General features: G+C 40.9%; 1 protein-coding gene across 1 annotated transcript; it reads left to right on the top strand.

Moving 5' to 3' along the window:
* Positions 1-422: 422 nt before the first annotated feature.
* LOC115361154 (nuclear receptor coactivator 5) lies at positions 423-19903 on the top strand. The gene is made up of 9 exons (XM_030054476.1): positions 423-577; positions 771-857; positions 3096-3169; positions 3830-3953; positions 12050-12249; positions 13621-13899; positions 15587-15766; positions 17719-17979; positions 18754-19903. The coding sequence occupies exons 1-9, from the start codon at positions 516-518 to the stop codon at positions 18789-18791; spliced, it is 1305 nt and encodes a 434-aa protein (XP_029910336.1). The 5' UTR covers positions 423-515; the 3' UTR covers positions 18792-19903.
* The last annotated feature ends 836 nt before the right edge of the window (positions 19904-20739 follow it).

The following is a 20739-nucleotide window of genomic DNA, read 5'->3' on the forward strand; positions in this document are numbered from 1 at the left end:
AATTATTTATTTATTTATATTTATTATATATATACTATTTATATTTACATACGCTGTTTGTATTTATTTATTTATATATACTGTTTATAGTTATACATACTGTCTATATTCACACATATTGTTTACATATACTGTTTATACTTATATACCTTATATTCCATATTTACACTTCTTTTTTTTTTACCTTGCTTTATTTATTTATTTATTTAATTAGGCTTATACCGGGACCTGAGTGCTAATTTCGTACCACTAGCATGTAAATGTGAGCTGGTATGACAATAAAGTTCCTTGAAATAAAAGTGAGTTGACCTGACATTGATTTGCACAAAGCTCCTCGGTGAATGTGCAACAGCGCCCCCTGCGGTCACACGCGTCGGTCGTCACAGACAACCGGAAAAGGGTCATAGCGGGAGCTCCTCCTCTCAGCATACAGTGTAGGAGTTGAACAATCAGCCAGACATTATTTTCCTCTCTCTTTGTGGCTACACATCTTGTGAAGTTAGAGGGAAATTATAATGTCTTCGTGGGCCAAATCGACTGGCACCGGCAGGCGGCCGCAGTCCAGCCCGACCGTCATGTAAGTCCAGCGGCTTCCCTGCAGCGTGAGGCTTTAGCGTCACCAGCTAATGTGCTAAGTTAGCGGCTGCCAAAAAAAAAGCAAAACAACGGAGGATATACCCAGCCGATAACCAGCTTCTTTCCTCCAGATACTCAATGTAAGATATTTTTGAAAGCTTGGTTATTTTACATGTCCGTCTTGTGTCGTGCAGAGCTCAGCCGCTGCGGTCCTTTCGGAGAGCAGCGCCTTACCCCAGCAGGGAGGACAGGGCGGACGAGCGCAAGGATGCCCTGGATAGGTAACCCTTAATTGCATAATTTATTTCAGCCACTGTTACCTGTAATTCATCAGTAGCTTTGAGATTGGGGATAACGCCGTGTATTATAACAGCGACGCGCATCCTGTCAGAGAGCCAGAAATCATCACAGACATGCAGAAACAAACTGGATTGTGACAAATTAAAGGAGAAATCCACATAAAATGTCTTGGACCCGCCACGGCAGCATAAGTGCGCCTTTTCATAGATTTTCCAAGTTTGTGGAAGTTCACTGCAGGGCCGGAGATGGAGATGGAGCTTCATTCTTCCAAAAGATATTCCCCTCATGTGGTGTTCAAATTCTTAACTCAGATCAGTTGCTCACAGGTGTTCAGCTGGGTTGAGATGTGGTGTGTGTGTGTGTGTGTGTGTGTGAAGGCCACAGCATCATGATTTACATTCATTTTCAACTCCTCTAAACATGATTTGAGCCCTCCTGCTGTGGGGACGGGGGACACTCATCCTGGAAAAGGCCACTTCCATCAGGACAGAAATATTTCACCACAGGATAAAGTTGATCACTCAGAATAAATTTGTTGATTTGCAGTGCAGAGGGGAAATTCAAATTATTATGCAAAAATTATCTTTCACACTAGGGCTGCATGATATGGACAAAATGTCATACCTCGATGTTTATGTCAAATATCTCCATAGTGATACTATAAACGGTCAGATTATGGATTCACATTTATATGAAATTTTAAGTGTAGCAACAGTGAAAATTGGGCATTCTTCAAATAGTAGCAGCATAGTAATAACAACATGGATATAGAACATGCAGTTACTTCACAAAGTATTCATCAGAACAGACCAATCACTGTCATCTGATATCATCCATATTGTTGGCTTTTGACATTTTCATATCTCACATATTCATATAATTTATACTAAAATTGTGAATCATTGTGCAAACCTGGAAAATTAATCAGTCATATTAATGTGATTAATTTTAGAGATATTGAAATGTCTACATATCATGCAGTCCTGCTTTGTAATGAGGCGTTTTGCGCTCCAGCCCTGTTATAATATCTGTACAGTAGCTTTTGGAAGAATAGTGTGACATTTGGCTTGCATCATTCATCAGGCCAGGAGCCAAATCCAATGAATGGTGCCACTCCTCTCCTCCAAGAACATAATCTCATCTGGAAATAATTGTTTTACCAGTGAACATTTAAGATATTGTAGAAGTTTTTGGTAAACCAATGTGTCATTGTCTGTATTGTGCTGCCTGACTGATGGGCGGCCACTACACAAATGTAGGTTATATTTAATGCAAACTACACGCGGCTTTACATAAGCATGACATAACTGATACTATTAGATTTTTTGTCTTTTGAGTCACCGGGTTTCTAAATGAAATTAGGGAGTGTAATAAGTTGAGTGAGCTGGTATTTTCCACATTGAATACATATGTACCACAAGATGACTGGCAGCAGTGGTTGTGTAATATTATTCAAGATGGCTGCAAAGTGATAGTTATGCCTTTGAGGTTTTTGGCTTGTGAGGTGACATTCTTACTCTCTGTTCTCACATCTGACAGTTTGTATGGATTACAAGGTTGAGCTTATTAAAATATCAATTACAAAACTCTTCTGATCATTCTGCCATCGCAGCATGTAGTAACCATGTACCACTTGGTTTCTGTGATAGTCACCAAAAAGGCTAATTTGTTTCAGGTCAGTTCTGCTATTTCTGTATAGGATATGCCGGAGTATGTGATGTGTTGTATTTGCAATTTTCAAATTTGAAAGTACAAGCAGCAAGACTCGTCCACCAGACAGCTCTCAGGTAAGGAAAATGAGGAAAATCTGCGAGGCCACTATGTGCATACTGGACGTCTGTGGGCCCCTGCGCATCATTTGGCCTCACAACTCTTGGAATTTGCTGTTTGGATGAATTTCACTTCTATTTTTTTGCTGTTCGTGTTCCTCTAAAGAACCAGGATGCAGTCACTTGTGCCCACGTGAAGTGTATGTTATTTTGACTCACAAAGTTCACCGGGTGTTTCGACTGACGTGATGATCAATAGATAACAACCACATTTTTATTTTGACGTGAACTGTTCCTTTACATCATACTTTTTCTGTCGGGGGCCCAGAGGAAACTGTTATCTGAGACTGTATGTTATTTTGAAGGGTTATATTCCACTTTCAAGTATGATGGTGAATAGATAGCACATTTTTTTTTTGTGATCGCACATTGTCTGTGCTCACATTTCAGTTATGAAGAGATCGACCAAAAGCACAGCTACAGTGGAAACGTGAAGTACGAGGGGTACAAGCATCAACAAAATGGTAAGATTATATTTATATATTATATTCTTTGTACTGATGATAGAAAATTAAAATAACAGGCCACTTCACCTTCAGATAACTGGATTGAGCACATGTTTTTTTTCTTTCAAAATTATTCAAGCAGCAGTCAACATTTCTGATGTTATCTGCGGCTGACTGCCTGCATACACCTACCTGATAGAAAACAGCCTATTTTAAATTAGACTGACTCACTTTGTACAGTTTGTACCTGTTACTTCTGCCTGTAGAGAGAAATTCAAGGAAGTCTATATGGTTACATGTCTGAATTGCAGAGGGAAAACTATGACGGTTACAAAAATTGACTTCATAACCTGTCCTACACTATTCCTACCTAATAATTAGCAATGCCCTGGACCAAATTAATATAAAAAAAAATGTAAAATATAAAGATGTTTGAACATCAAGGGTTTCAGTATTTCATTTGAAAGTGACACATGAAACTCAACAGGTGTGACTTGAGTTCAAACGCCGTCACTGCAGTTCTTCTGCAACATCACAACATTTAGTTTTTATTCATATGTCACATATTTCTCTTCTCATGCATCCTCCTCTCTGTCCCTGTCCTGCTGTCTTCGTCTTTCCCATTTCTCTTCCTTCTCTCTCCTTCTCTCTCCCTTCCTTCACATCTCCCACCTCCAGCCAAGCCGGACGGCTGCACCCCAGCAGACAGACGGAAAAATCTGTACCAGAGGTTTTACCGGCAGGTGCAGGAGGAGAAAAAGCCGGCCGACTGCGTGGTCCTCTCCGTCACCAACCAGTGCATGTAAGTGCTTCAAACAAAAATACAGAAATGACAAATGACTGAAAATTTGGGACAAAAGTTTGCATGGATTTTTCATAGAGTTTGATAAGTTCTTACCTGGCCACTGGCCAATAGGACTGCACATGCAGGGGTGTTTATTTAAATTTTCCATTTCTTTGTATTCATCAGAGGACATTTTTCATGTTTCTGCCTTTTGGCCCACCAGTTTAAAGAAATACTCCAACATTTTGGACAAAATACCCTTATTCCAACTTCCCCAGACTGAGACAAGATGTTTAATACCATTTTCTCCTCTATACATACGGTGGTTCACTTCCTATGGATAGCATTTTATGTTGGCTTAGCATAAAAACTTGAAGTCTATGAGAGTCAGTAGCCTAGCTCTGTCAAAAAGTTGAAAAAATAAACCTTACAAGAACTCAGCATATCGTGTGTATTTGAAATTCATGTCTTGAATTTTTTTTGTGTGTTTTCTTGCGTGTGTTTTCAGCTTTGGAGTTGCTGTCAGGTTTATTTTGTGACCATGACAGAGCCAGGCTAACGACTCCCATAGACTACAGGTCTTTATGCTAAGCTAAGACAAAATGCTACCCACAGGAACTGAACCGCTGGACGTACAGAGGAGAAAATGGTATCGCACGTCTTGTCTTAGTGTAGGTAATTTGTTAAAAGGCAATGAGAGTCGGTCCTACTGAACTGTTGGTTGGACACAATGAAACATCACCACCCGAAATGGGATCAAATCCATTTAAAATATTTCCAAATCTGAATACACTGATTCAGCCTTTTGGCAGCAGTGATGTGCAGCAGTGCATTGTGTGTGTGTGTGTGTGTGTGTGTGGCCACTCCTGCGACTCTCTCACAAGATACCTTGGTTTTACTGAGGCTTAGGATGCACAGAGGCTTCAGGCAGCTCTTAAGTGGCAGGGCTTGTTTGCATGCATGGGATCACCCAGTTAATTGTTGTTGCAATCATAAACATTAGTCATGGGTTACAGGAGGATAAGATCGTGTCGACATATCACATGAAGTTGTTTAGACAAAATCCTCCCTGATACTGTGACGCCCTCCTTCTATTGTGGTGCAAACAGTGCAGCTGAACGGCTCCTTGCTGTCCTGCTCAAGCATGAAGCGCTCTTGTTTACACGCACCGCCTCTTACTGTCCCCTGGCATGTGCAGGGTTCACTGCCTCTTTGATAAATTTCCCCCCCTTGTCTGCCCTGTTGAAAGACAAGTGTCAAGACCAGATCCTGTCCAGGTGTGTCCCATTCTGGATGTTTGATGGCCATTTTCAAGGCGTTTTCTCACAATATAAGAGTAATGTCATATCAATTTGTAACCAAATCAACCACACGTAGCCTATTTCTTATCACATACCGAGTGTGGCACGGACAATTGATATTTATGAGAACCTGCTGTCGGGTGGCAAAGCAAATATCTGTGGTAAGTCCTGCTATTGTGGATTTGTGGCTGATGAAAGATGGATAGCTCTTTCTTTTTATTCAGTTGTAATCACAATATGAGTCAGAGGTCAGGTACTTGTGAGTCATTCATAACTATGGCCTAAATAAAATTTACTGCTTATGCAGCACGAACTTGACAAAGAATAGAAGGGTTTAAAAGCTTTCCCTACTTTGGAATGACCTTGAGGTGATGAAATAAAAGCGTGTTATGCCTGTCATGTCAAACTGGATTTATGATCACAATTGGGCAGGTCGCAGCCTCTGTCACTGACTCAGGGCCAACTGTCACACCGGGAGGCATTAATCCATTTGATAGTTTATATGAAATTGCAAAACTAGTCAAACAGCATCAAAAGGAAACCTCGCACATCACTCACACCCGTTTGTTCATTCGTTAGTTTTTGTTAACGATAGCCTTGCCCTGTAGGCAGTGTTGCTGTTTAAATTATCTTGAGCAACGTGAGTTCTCCAGGTGATTTCTTTTCTTGTGTTAACATTTTAGAGAAAATAATTGATATTTTCCTCATTAATAATGTATTTCACCCACATGCAATCCATCTGCTATCGATCTGAACATACATTTTTATGACCCGGCCCGCCTAATCTGCAGATCATGACCGCAGATATAACTGCAATCCGTGCATTAGTGCAAGGCAGCTGAGCTGACCGCGAAAACACATGAAGCTCTAATACAGCTCCACATTCAAGCGTTGGAAGCAACACTAGTTTGACATGCCAGTTTGTGTGGAGAAGATGAAAATGTGAACTGTATAAAGATCCTGGACAGCACTGTGGTTATTTATTTTCTTATTGTCACATGGACACCCCAAAAGACAGCCTTCCTCATGAAAAGTGCTTATTCAAAGTTGTTGCTCCCAGTTTTCGGATGCTGAATGCTGACAACGACCTCCTGCAATTGACGGTGTTTTTTAGGCGGGTGACCACGGCCACAAAAGCCTCCTCGAATCCAAAGAAATGTTCACATTATCAAATTGTTTATCAATATATGTGACTTCCTTTGTCACACTAAGAGTGTGATGTAATCATAGTATTTCATAATAATTCAAACACATTGGTGCATCATCCTGCTATTCTTCAAGGCCTTGACAGGCAAACCAAAAAATAATAATATGCAAAATTCTTGTGTGGTGTTGATGCTCCCCATGTCCTCAGGAGCGTATTTTGTTGCATAAAATCAGTTGAAAATGTACAAACTCACCCAGTTCTTCAATTTTAACATTGTTTTATTTCAGTACACATTCAGTATGTATGCCAATGATTGTACCAGATTTAGCCAAAATCATACATTTCTTCCCTTCATGGTCAAATATGGAAAAAATTTAAACACAACACACGGTGGAAACACTTGTGGTTCCCAAACCAGTTCTGAAGCCCCCTCGGCCCTGCAGGTTTTTGTCTCAGCTGTACTCTTTCACACCTGATCCTGATCATGCTGATTGGTTGAAACAGATCTACCTGAGCAGGCCGTGCATGAAGGTGCACAGGCCTTAATTGGGTGGAGCTGGAGCAAAAACTTGCAGGACAATGGGGGCCTTGAGGACTGGTTTTGGACGAGGACTTTATTTGAAATATTTTTATTCTGACATTAAGCAAACTGAGCAGAACAGAATTCACCTTTGTGATTTGAATATTTCACCGGAGAACAAACGAGAGTAACAGCAATGTTTAGGCAGTGAGCTCACTGACATGACAACATTCTCACATTAATTGAAAATGCATTTCCCTGTGATCACGCCCATGTCATTCTTGGATGAAAGCAGACTGAACATGTTGGTGGCCATATTATATCTGCATGAATAATTGCTTGTCATTGTCAACTTTACATTTGTCAGCAATATCAGGAATATGCAAAATAGGCTTCCATTTTAATAAAAGATCAAAAGCAATTTAAAGCACCAGTCCCATTCACTGTGCTGCTCAAACGTGGGTTTAGTCACACATTCACCCCAAACAACTTGAATTTCATACATTTTAAAAGCAGATGATTGCAAACTGACACACCTGTCAAACAGTGCACATTAATCCCTCTTTTATTTGCACAATCAATCAAAATATTGAACATTTTCTCAGTATGGTGGCTGACATTTTTGTGGCTCGATCAGCACGTATGTCCTGGTGAACTGATGCTGAGGGAACACGTGCAGACACCTGATTTGTGCACACACTTGATTTGCTGACAAAGGATTACACAAGGATTGCACTTGCAAAAGGTGTCACTAAAAATAGTTGTTGGAATATGCAAAAGATTTAGCCTCACCACACAATACAAAATTTAAAAGGTTTTCTCACACATCTTGGACTCTGGTGGCACCATGGAGGTCAATCAGTGCAGAATAGCTCATGTTGTGTGCATTGTGTGGCTAGAAAGGGAAAAAATGTTTGGTTTGAGGTCAGAAGGTCAGATCTTTCTGTGTAGAGTCTGAGTTGTAGACTTAACTTGTCAGCAAGCTGAATTAGTAAAGCAATGAACTCATGTCAATGTCCAAAAATGCAGTTCGACACACTCGCAGTGCTGATTTCTACTAGTTATGTTTTCTGGTGCGCAGGTCAGATGTGTTTAAAGTCCCCATGAAATGACCAAACATGACTTTTACTTCCTGCAAAACAGTATTTCTAATAGTGACATCATCCTGCACAAGTCAGTGTAAATAAAAACTTTAACCACTAAAACCTTCACAAATCTTTAAACGCCCTCTTGTCCACTGTATCCCTTTGAATAAAATGGTTTCTCAGCCAAACTGAGATCCTGTTGGTTTGCACTTGAGTGATCCTCCCCTGCACCATGTCCTGCCCAAACACCCTGTTTCAACAGGAAACTACACCACATCAGGAAAGTAAGAGTCCGTTTCATGGGGTCTTTAAGGATACAACCAGACACTGTTGGTTAGCTGATAGTTAACACGGTGACATTATCTAAACACAAAACTTCAGTTCCCAAAAACTAATTAACAGTGACTTTTCATCTCTGTTGAGACACAAAGTTGAACATTTTGAGCCAAAATCAGCTGTTCACAGTTATAGTTGCCCAAGAGCTGGAAAACCTTCAATATGTATCCCACTGTCTGAAAGCCTTTCATCATAGAAATGCCAAAATTGGCTACTTAAATGATATTAAAGTCTGTGAACTCATTGAAAATTTATTAAAAAATCAGATTTTTAACTGCGATATCAGCAGCTGGTTGCTGATGTCTCTATATGTTTTGGGAAATAAGGTAAATGTATGGTTGTGTTAAAGGGATAGTTCACATTTTTGGACGTGAAGTTGTATGAGATCCTTCTCGGCAGTGTGGTGCATGAAAAGGGATTTTTTTTTACTTCAGGTGTCCCCTGGCCATAATTCTGGCCTCCTGTAGCGTTGAAATAGGTACTTCCAGCTGGTTTGCTGGGGTCGCAAAAATTAAAAGTTTTGCTTCTCAAAATAGAGTGCATTCCGAATAGTAATAAATTTCCATCACAAAACCAATCACAATCACTTGGCACCATTTTCGCTCCATCAGTATCAGTGTTTGCTCCCACCGGGTGACGGCTGCGCCCGTTCTATTATCTGTTTCAAAGCAAATGGCCTTGGATGACGACCGTCATGACCTGAGAAAGCAAGACATCCCTTTTCATGCACTACACTGCCGGGGAGGATTTCGTACATCTTCATGTCCAAAAATGTGAACTATCCCTTTAAGTAAGTTGTGTTAACTTTAGATAAGCTTGCACTCATAAGTGAATTTTAACTCATTCCTTTTCTTTTGTTCACACTGTGGGTACACTGATGTAACTGAGCAACAATAGTGGTCTGACCATGGCTACAAACAATCCTGACCTTTATTATCGAATATATCAGTCTAAAAGGATGTAATAAGTCTTTTTTGTTGTTGTTTTTTTTGAGAAAGCTCAAATTAAGTTCTTCTTTTGTTTTTCTTACTGATATCCATGTCTTATTTAGTTCAGACTGCATAATAACACTGTACACCACATGTAATTTTGGATTATGTGCACACAGGTTTGTTTAGCCATTTTACCAGAGAATAATCCTTCAAACAACTTTTAATAGTCTGTGTATTTATTTTGAGGAAAGTGTTTTGCTACCACCACAAGCTAATAAGAAGCCAATTAACACTGAAATACACACAGAAGATGTACTTTCAGTCTCATTTGGTGCAATAAATATAAAATCAAGTTAATGGATTTCATTATCGGATTTCGATTTCAGGTTATTTGCCTTATGATGATGATTTTTTTCAATTTCTGTGGATGTTGATTTGCAGTAGCATCATAAGAATTTTTAGAACTGAAAATTTGGGTACTTTTTTATTGGCTAAAAGACAGTGGTACTGGTGCTTGCCTTGTTGAGACTGGACTGTCAGATGCATACAGTAGATGTTTGCTTAAAGGAAAAATCCACCCATTAATTTATCCACCAATAAATATCAACCAGATGTGTATTCCTTTTTTAAGCTATTTTGTGTTTTAATGTACTTTTTGGTGAACCCACTTTCCTGCAAAATGCCTCATCTACTTTTCCTTCAGTTGCTGATTTCTTACCTTCACCAGAGGCTCCAGAGAGCAGGTGTCAGCTCGCTGCATGTAGGTTTGTGCTGCACATGTAGATGGAGAGAGCGATAACAGTGGCAGAGCTAGAGTTCTTCCGGTTCTTCAGGTGTTCCTCGTCACTATGCAGGATGTGTCTCAGCTGCGTTGCACCCAGGTCTGTTTCCTGCTGCTGTGCTGGAGAAATTGCTCTCCGTCCTCCTCCTGAGGTGGATTTCTCCCCGTATGTTTGTTAAGCTGAGGTGCAAAATGTCAGCTCGAGAAAGATGGTCTTGCTTTTTGACACCAAAACCTGACTTTTACCACTGATGTTTTAGATCACTGAAACATTTCCGTTGTCAGACTCCCCTGTAGCTGCTGGAAATATCTGGACCTGACATTACATGGTCAACATTTGGGTAGCACTGCAAAAAGAAAAATACACCAATCATCTAACAGTGTCAGTACCTGTTTTTTTTTTTTTAAGTGTTTTAAATGCTTTAGGGTGGATTTTTCTTTAACCAAATGGACTGGTATGCTTGTATAAACTGCTACGTTACAAATTGAAAACAAAGTCATCCATACCCGGTCGGGGTGAATGAGGCCTACTGTTTTTTCTGGCAGCAAAAACGTACTCCTCAACTTTGTGGTCTATATAGGTCCAATAAGGTCTACTTAAATGCATTTCACAACATTTAATACATACTGATTTTTTTCAAAAAAAAAAAAAAAATGTCAGTCCAACTCAAAGCAGCACATGTTGCTGTAGGTGCTGGCTACATAATGAGGGAATATCATGTCTGTACACACAAAATGCACCACAAAACAAGAATGGTGACTCAAAGTTAGGTCTTCATTGGTAGAGTACACTGAAAGAGGGCAGCCAGACAGAAATTGGTAAATCATATAAAGTTCTTACATGGATCTGTCCATCCTTCATCTGATTGGACTGTGAAACAGGGGTGTGACATTTAAATGAAAGATGGAGAAATGCTCTGTAAATGCAGAAGTGTAAATTTCTGAGAAGAGCAAGCTCCTAGCTTTTGCTGATCTCAAACAGATATGCTTGCAAGCCAGCTAAGACCCCATTCACACTACTAACAGCCATCTTGGGTGATTCGGTCACAAGTGGACATTTTTAAGTACAGGAGTTCAGTGCGTCTTAGAGACACTTTGAGAACAAGGATCTCCAGATCACTTTGTGGAAAGATGAAGTGTTTTCTAGAGCACACTGTTCACGGGTGAAATTCAAATTTGAATGGAGTCTGTTTTTGCGGTGAAACAGCGGTGTCTTCCTTGGGTAACCCAAGAATTGGGGTTGTTGGGTGCAGCTACCTCGTCCATGCACCAGAGATAAGAAACAGGAAGGGTTGAGATTATTTGGCAGATAGTGACAGCATCGAATACAGAGGTGAGGAGGGAGAGAGTAAATTACAGCCAAATTACAAAAGGATAGGGGTAGTTCTGAAGGATCTGAGGCTGTGGGTTAAATAATCCATGCAGCAGAAGTGACGCATGTATGTATTCACAAAATCCCACCACAAGTTTTCACTGGAGACATTTGAGGGATTATCCAGGGTATGAACGAGGATCTTTCTCAGTTGTCCACTTGTGACCAGGTCAGCCAAGTTAGATGGTAACACCAGGCGTGAACAAGGCCTAAAATGTCAATATAAGCATCTACAGTTTGGACATTGTGTTTACCTCCACCCCGCTGTACCTACTTGTGGTTTTGTCTTTGTAAATTGGTAGGCTGGCTTTTATACGACTCTGGGAAGCTGTGTACAAAAAAACTGCTGTATAAAATGGATGGACAGTCCTTTGTTCTCTGTCGTTGTATTTGCCCCATAGAAGAATAAATTGGCTCAGCGGGGTTTTTTAAGCGACCAAAAAAAATCTGTCTGGCACCCTCCTGAACTAATCAGACCACATCTGCTCTTCTCGTAGAGTGTTAGCCAAATCTTTTGGCCAGTGTTTGCAAGCTGGGTGCTTATCATCACCTCATCACTGCTCAGGTTTCTCTCCATGCCAGGTCAGTCACCAGTTTACATAAATGTCAAGTTAACAAAGTATTTCTCTTCCTCTCAAAGGGATTACCCCAAATCGCTAAGACAGTGCTTGCAGGAGCGCGGCCTGTCAGTGGAAATGCTCTACCTTCAGGCGGAGTCGGGCCTGACCCGGGCCCTGCAGGACATCCGTGCAGACGGCTCCCCGTTATGTATTCTGGTGGAGCAGACAAACGTAGCTCTGTCCTCCTGCACTGTTATCATATTCTCAGAATCCCTCAAAAGTAAGTCCCTCCCCCTTCCAACCTTCAGTCCGCCTTAGTTACAACGCTGTGCTCCTCTAGGCTCAGCTACACTGTATTTCAATTAACAGCATCTCTGACTTCCTAAACCTCATTTACACAAATCCAAAGAGCACTTTGTATAAATTGTCAAACCTTAATGGTAACCCTAAAAGGAAATGCAAACTAAGAAATATAATAAATAACATATAACACAGATGAATATAATATAACAGTGTACACAAATATCACATTTCTTTCAAATTCAAAGTACTGCAGTTCATCTCTCTATGAATGTAAAACACAGTCTGTCGGGATAATAACAAGAAATTGTTCAATTAAATTTCAATCCATAAAAGGCAATCAATCCCAAACAAGGATTGTCCATTTAACACAGTATTCATTCATTCATTTATATACATCTTAACAACAAAGATATACTGAATTTAATTAATTTAAAACAAATAACCTTTTTACACAATTTAATTCATAGAATAATCATGACAATTTGATTGTCTACAACCTTCTGCACATCTTTTCAAAGTTAAAGCTTTTTTCCAGATGATTTCTACTCTTCTTTTATATATCATAATATAAAAAGAATTTTATTATATAGAAATACAAATATGTTTGTATAAAAGCAAAGAAATTTGTCATGCAAAAATGCTCATATTATGATTTTACAGCAAACAAAAATTGCCATTTTTCAATACCAAAATGATTTTACTGATTACATCACTAACAAATCTGCATAATACAAAATGGAAATAATAAAACGAAACAATACAAGTAATTGTATGCATAACATGTTACATTCCATTCTGTATCTCACAACACAAACTGTGAAAACCCAAAAATACCATAAACAATACTATATAACCAAACTGCATCAAAACCATCAATTAAAATCATGAATTCATAAATTCAGAGTGAGTGTCAAAAACAGTAAGTATACATTTTACTCAAATCCAGACCAAATCTTATAAAGTTAATTCAAATTGCATTGGCATCATATGTCTAAATACACATTTGGAAAAATTCTAAACTCATACCACATGAATTCTAAATTAGCAGCTTAAATGTCCGTAAACTTGTTACTCCAAGGGTGTATTTATTGCCCCTCACTCCTCAAAATAACACACATCAATTCCTAACACACTGAAAATCTAACTATAAATATCAGCTTATCATTTTAGAGGAATTTTCTGAGCAAATCTCATGGAAACAAAACTCATGTCAATATATAAAATGACAGGATAACAGCCTTTAAGAGCCCTGATCATTTTGCTGTTTTTCACTAGTTTTTCTGATTTCACCTCTCCCGGCCCTCAGCCCTCTCACACCTCACCAGTAATCCTGCCACTTTCCTCACAGTCCACCGCAACATGCCCAAGGACCAAGCCATGGACTTCGTGGTAGCCGAGTACGAACACGGACTGGTCCAAGAGCGCCCTCCGCCGGACCCGGCAGACATGGCAGCGCGGGCCTCGCAGCTGCTGGATGACTTTTTGGATCGGGAGAAGATCGAGCGCCACGCCGTGCCGTCTGACACCCGCCAGCTCCTCTTGCTGCTGGCCGAGGGGGTGCACCTGTACCCCGAGGAGCTGGAAACCATGTCAGAGTACCTGCGCTCCCGGCAGGAATACTTACAAGGTAAGATGTGTTTCTTTAAAGACTAAATACTTGTCGTAGCGATCCGGGTCCATTTCCAGCCTTAGCCCTTTGCTGCATGTCACCCTCCCACCCTGGCCTGCCGTGTCTTTCCTGTCCCTTGACACTATCCCAGTCTAATGAAGCAGAATACCAAAAAAAAAAAAAAAAAAAACTTAGGCCAAGCAGGAAACTTGCACGTCCACGTTCTCTTCGTGTGGGTGAAGTGGAGCATCAAATTTGCATTAAAAATAGCTGTCCTGATCGCCACCCTTGCAACAACAGACAGATTTATATAGACTGTCATCTCAGTCTCATACAGACTTTAATCAGAGTGACAGGTCTGAGACTTGATTAAAGACGCAATATGCCCGTCTTTGCAGAGCACTAGTTGTTAGCTGTCTATCTGAGTGATACACATGTCAGGTTATTGTTTTCACAGCTGAGAGCCTATTAGTCTCTGTTTTGGTTGTGATAGAACAGAATATGATGCGTCTCTTAGGCTCCGTTCAGACAGTCAGGAGAAAGTGGCCTAGATCTGATTTTTTTTTTCCCCCTCCAATGTGACACAATTCTGATTTGGACCACTTTCATATGAGGTGCTAACTCAGATCCGGATCCAATTCCTGCTGATGTGACGGCTGTGTGAATGCTCAGATCAGAATTCATGTGAGTTTTCACCCACTGAGCGCGCCCACATCTGTCAGAGCGTCTTTACTCATCGATTGTTGGCAGTGGTGGACAAACAAACCATGGAGGTTACAAATTGATGCTTCAGTCAAAGCTCTTTTTGCCTTCCGTCCCTCAGAGTGAAGAGCTCAGGGACTGTCACCACAGCAAACTATTCAAGGAATGAATGCCTGCACTGCTGTTTCATTAACTGTGATGAATGGCTGTCATGCAAATGACATTTTCTAGTGTTCAGCCGAGGCTTGTTAATGCAAATGTACCGTGGAATGTAAATGTGGAGTCATGGTACAGATCTGTTCACCCTGATGACAGATACGGGTCGCATACAAAGATGAATGTGTAAAGTCAAAAAGATCAGAGCTGAGAAAAAAAAATTGGAATTGAGTCACACTGTGTGAACTTTGCCTTTTTTGGCATCACACACACACACACAGTAACGGGGCCCTCGCTGCTGTGTGGAGTTAGTGGTGTACTGTGACAGTCAGCAGGTTGGTGCTGTGAACTGAAGATGCTAGCTTCCTTTTTACAATAACTTTAGTTGCAAGTGTTATTTTTCGCTCCGTGTTGCTTTTCACTCGGAAGCCAATCACAGCAAAAATATGTCAAGAGTTAGTAGGGAGAGCCAGGACAAGGATTTTTTAAAAAAAACATTTGACATTCAGATTTATAAATCCATATAAAATAATAATTCAAGAAACAATGTTTTAATTATGAATAATCAGCCTGTTATCGGTTTATTAATAATGATCAATAAGTAGTCCCAGCCCCAGAGCACAGCAGACAGTTTTTCTGCATGCTAAGACAGACTGCCATGACATTTCATAAAATTGTAAAACTCCACAGGATCGGAGGGAGACATGTTTTAAACCTTTAGCTCATGTTTTCTTCCGCTGCTCTTTTCACCTGTTGATTCACTCTCTTCCTGATTTTTTTTTTCTGATTTTCCTCCTCTCTATTTCTTTTTTCTTTTTCAAATTATTCTGTCTCTCTCCCTGTCCAGCCTCCACCACCGAGGGGGAGAGGGGGAACATGTTGCCTCCAGGCCTGGGGAAGCCCCCTCCCCTGCTCCCCACGCCTCCCGGGCCTCCTCAGCCCCTGCCTGGCCCCGGGGCAGGAGGGCCGATGCCTGGACCGATGGACCACCAACCACTGCAGCCCACTCCTCTCCTGCCTTCACCAGGTTAGATGGAAGACAGTAGGGGCGGGGGGAAAAATCAACTACCTTCGATATCACAATTCTTTGATTTTTTTTAGATTTTTTTTTTTTTATTACTGAATTGGTTTAAAGTAAAGAAAGCAGACTTGGGCTTGTAAAGTTGTTTATTTGATACTTTCAGAAAAGTTTCAGACAGGGTTTCACATGTCATGTTGAGCAGTAAGCATACAGCCGATGAGATTCTGCTACTTAGAGGGTAGAAAAATGACTTGAGGTGCTTTTACGTGCATATTTTAACTCAGGGCAACCCCAGGATCACTGCTCAGGCAATATCACCTTCATTTTTGTCCAGAGGCGAATTCAGTTATACAGAGTGGGGCTGAAATTTCTCACCTCAGGTAGAGGCAATTTCCCAGGGGTGAAAAATGTAGTGTGACAGGAAACCATCTTGGCGGTATGTACAGTACGGTAGCAGCTCACAACAGCTTATGTCACCATGACAACAAATGAACAGGCGTTACTCTGGATGCAAGTACAATATCTTAAATGTCAAGAGCAATTTAGCCCCAAGGGGAAGGCGCCAGCTGATCTGATGAAGCAAAAATATTCACTCACATGCCTTTTACTGCTATGACACACCGGGTTATTGATGTCACGCTCTTCTCAGTAACTCAGACGTTATATTTAAGAAATTATTGAACTATGTCTGTCTCTTCAACCTGGAATGAAAATAATAAGCATGAAGACACCTCTGACTCCAGGGTGAGTGTAAACCAAGCCTCCAGACTAATTTTTCCAAATTTCTCAGTTGGTTGCATCAGCACATTATGTGTTCCCACCTTTTATTTTAGTTATTTATTTATGTTTTGGTTTGTTAGTGTTTTATGGTACGGCTCAGGCCGGATATGCTCAAGATCTGATGCTTCATTTTCAGTGTCTATTATATTTTCTCCATGTGCGCAAGCAAATTTCACAACAAAGCACAGTGAAATACGATGTAGATGGTCAAATATGCGTCACATGCTTGCCACGTCTTCCCCAAATTTTTTCTCCCAGATTTTGATCAGATTTGTCCGTCCACTATATTTGTGAGAAACAGTGTCACTGCTGTGGGTGAACGATCAACAGACTTCAGGCTGAATGACATATTGTTATCACATCGTAATCGGGAACATGCAAGATACCAAATCATAAAAGGCAACAATGTGGATGATATCAAATTTAGATTCAGGGTTAGTGTAAGACCGTGATTGATCTGTCCTGATCAATAACATATTTTGTGAAGTAACTGCATTTTTTTCATCCATTTAGTGTTGTTGTGCTGTATTTGAAGAATGCTTCATTTTCTCTGTTGCCACGCTTAAAATTGCAAATATGTATTGTGAAACCTTTGTCATATCGTATATTATTGCTTTTGAGATTTTTGACATTAATATCGAGGTATGAAATTTTGTCCCTTTTAGTGCAGCCCTAAACAGACATTAGAAAATACAGTCTGTTTTCTCCCTTACAGTTACTTCTATCTTCAGTGAAAACTGAAGGAAAACCGCTTCATTTCAACAAATTCAACCATTAAATTATGAACTTATTCCGCAAATTTGGAGGGGATTTAGAGAGAGGGACAGTCAGAGATACGCTGCATGAAAGGAGAGAGGCAGAAACAGAGACAGAGAGGAGAGAGAGACAGGTGTGTGTAATCGGTGCTGAAAAATACACTTTGCACAAGCTCCTGCATGGGCGTGAATTTAGGCTTTGCGGTGCGTCCGGTCTGAGCGCGCTGGTTGTTACTGTCAGTCAGTCGGTCTCTCCCTGCCTGCACCTCCTCCACTCTCTCTCTCTCTCTCTCCTCATTCTCCTTTTTAAAATAATCGTCTCTACATCGCTTCACTTTTGGAGCACAGTAACAGCTAAATGGATGTCTTTTATCCCGTGTGATGTCAGCTGAAGAATGACCTGCCGTGTCTCCCTCTGTCCAGGGTCCTATCCCAAAACCAAACCTCCTCCCCTGCTGTCCCTGCATCGGGCTTCTGGACCCTCTCTCGGGGCCCCAGCTCCACAAGGCCCCTCCGCTCCTCGAGCCCCCCCCTCTGCACACAACCCCTACGGCAGCCCTGCTTCCCGCGGCCCCCCCCACCACCACACTCCTCCATACCACCCGGGCCCCAGGGGCCCCCTTGGGACCAGAGGCCCCCCTCCTTCTCTGAAGAGCGCCCGCCCTCCACTTCTGCCTCTCGCAGGTTGGTAGCCTTGGATGTTTTGTTTTTTTTCTTTCTCTCTAACAAAGAGTGGTGTGTTTGTTTTTGGTGTCTTTGTTTTCTTTGGTGATGTGACATCACAGTCCTTCACAACGTAATCTGAACACTCATAATAGACACACCTGATTTAATCCTCAACTGAACTATATTTGAGCAAACTAAAATATCATCTATGTTCACATGTAGTGATCAGGTCATTATTATCATTACTCTTAATATTGTCCCATTTTATTTTATTAAACAAGGACCAATTGAAAAGAGATGATTTATGCCAGATTGAGCCAGTAGCTGTTTTCAATCTGTGGTCCCATATTCGCCTCAGGTGTCAAGTTATGATTTCTTAGATGCCGTGTGAAGGTGACAGATGATTACTGAGGGAGTGCTTACTTGTGAGTAATCTGAGTAAGGCAGGAGATGTAAACACCATATCCGATTTCCTACCACAACCTGGTGACTCTCAGTGATCTGATGTCTTGTGCTCATGTGAGACTGTGTGATGAATGCTGATGAATACAGATTAAAGCAAAAGTGGATGTCTTAATTGAATTGACTAAATGCCGTCACTCCACAGGAGTTTAGAGTAACTGCAAACAGGGGAAGCAGAGATCTGCAAATCAGCCTCGCCGAGAGCGTAAATGAATCAGTTCAGACAGTCAGCAGCAGCAGCAGGACTGAATGCAGAGAGGAGACAAACGTCTGTGTTTCATCTCATTTCAGTGCCTTTCCCCCTTTTTGTTCCCCTCTCTGCTCCTCCAGGTGTTCCTCCTCCACGACCCAACGGCCCCCGACGCTAAGAAATGACTCAGACAGCCACACAAACACACACACATAGACACACACACACACACACACAGATGCACGGACTACGGTTGCGAGCGGTGTTTTGAACATTTTAGCTGACTCTGGAGGAAAAGCCTGCGACTCCCAGCCCCTCCCACTCTGCCTGGGTGAAGCCTCCCCTGCAGCACTGATAAAGGATTCCCAACGAACCAGATTACCTCTTGAAACACGAGACGTTAAACCAGTTTCACATAATCCGAGATAATTCATGGTTATCATCTATATTTATATTGTTGTCGAGGATGGCGGATTTTACTGATGACTGATCATGTCAGGTGTCAGTTTCAGCTCTTTCAATTCCCTTTTTTTTTTTTTTTTTTCTAGTTCAGGTGTTATTTTTAAAACATGTCTACAGTGAAACACACACTCCTGGCCTGGGGTCGTTCCATACAGAGTGCAGTTCTGATTTCATCCAGTTTGCCTCTTTAATTGTTACATTTGCAGCGTGAAATGCAAAAAACTTCATGAGCATGGGGGCTTTGCTGCGATTGAAGTAGACACGTTGTGTTTCGAGGGTCCACATCATGAATTTCTGAGGTCTTCTACTGTTCAATTTAATGCCCTCGTCCCCCTCCACCCCTCCCAAAAAAAACAAGTTACCAGTGGACGGGCTGGCTCAAAACGCAGCCGCCGCTTTGTACCAAATAGCGCAGGTTTTCAGGACTTTACACATAATTTCATGCTTGAAAATTTCATCAGAGTTTCCCAAACGCTCTGTTTAAGAGAGCATTTCACACAGAGGCGCTAGAAGGGTTTCTGTCAGGAGCTGCTGCCTGTGAGCGGGTGTGTAATGGGCCTCATAGTTTGTCTGGATCTCCAAACTCATGGCGTCCTCCTTCGGAGCGCTCTTTGTTCTCACCGCCGTCTGAATGTCAGGATAATCTGGCGCGTTGTGGAAGAAAAAAATCAAAATAGTAACCCTTGGAAAAAAAAATGTTTTCACCATGAGGCTTGGCAGTGAGAGCATGATAAATATTAATTGAGCATATTGCTCTTTTCAAGTATCAACACCTTGATTTAAAAAAAAAAAAAAAAAAAACAAATTCGTACATGAGAAACAGTTTATTAAAGCATTAAGAGGAAGCTTTAAAGGTTCGTGAGTGTATCTCGAGGATGATGCCATCAATCTGGTGTTCTCATATCAGTCACGTCAGCTAAATCCAAGTGAACAGATTCAGGCGGATTTTGTTTGCAACTGGATTGACTGACATACGAGTGCAGTTCCTGTTTTTGTGAGGCCAGTTTGGATCTTAGTTTACACACCTGTTCTTTGTCCCTTATTCAGGGAAAACTAGGGCGTAATTTTATTTTTTTTTATTATTTTTTTTTTTTCTGATAGGAAAACTGAAGCTCCTCTTTTGTCTTGGTTACTGTTTATTAAACTTTTTGGCGCTTCGTTGCCTACAATTCTAGACAGCACTGGGTAAAACAAGGTTTGTTCATGTACAAACCTGAATCCTTAAAGATTTTCAGAAATAACTTGGACGCAGTTTATTGCCATTATTATAAAGTCACGGGCAAAGTGGCTCAGTCAAGCTATCTTTTGATCATTTATTTGCTATGCAATTCCCTCTGTGATCTTTGCCAATTTTTTTTTTCCTCAATAGAATTTATTTGAAATAGCCTTTGTCACAGCGATGGAGTGCAGGTGAGATGCGCACTTGGACCTTGCAGACTTGTTTTTTGTGATGCTGTAAATATATAAAAAAGAGATTTCTCAGCCTGTGTGAGCGCGTGGAGAAACCCTCCTGTTGCTCGGGGTGTTCCTGGTGTTTGGGTATTTTACTGGAAGCCCTCTCAGCTCTTTACAGCTCTCCTGTTGTACAAATTACACCAGCAACAAATAATCTCTGGAAAAAAAAAAGTTAAATTTTTTTTTTTGTAACATTGAGCTCATCATCT

The sequence above is a fragment of the Myripristis murdjan genome, chromosome 6 (genome assembly GCF_902150065.1).
Source record: "Myripristis murdjan chromosome 6, fMyrMur1.1, whole genome shotgun sequence".
NCBI lineage: Eukaryota > Metazoa > Chordata > Actinopteri > Holocentriformes > Holocentridae > Myripristis > Myripristis murdjan.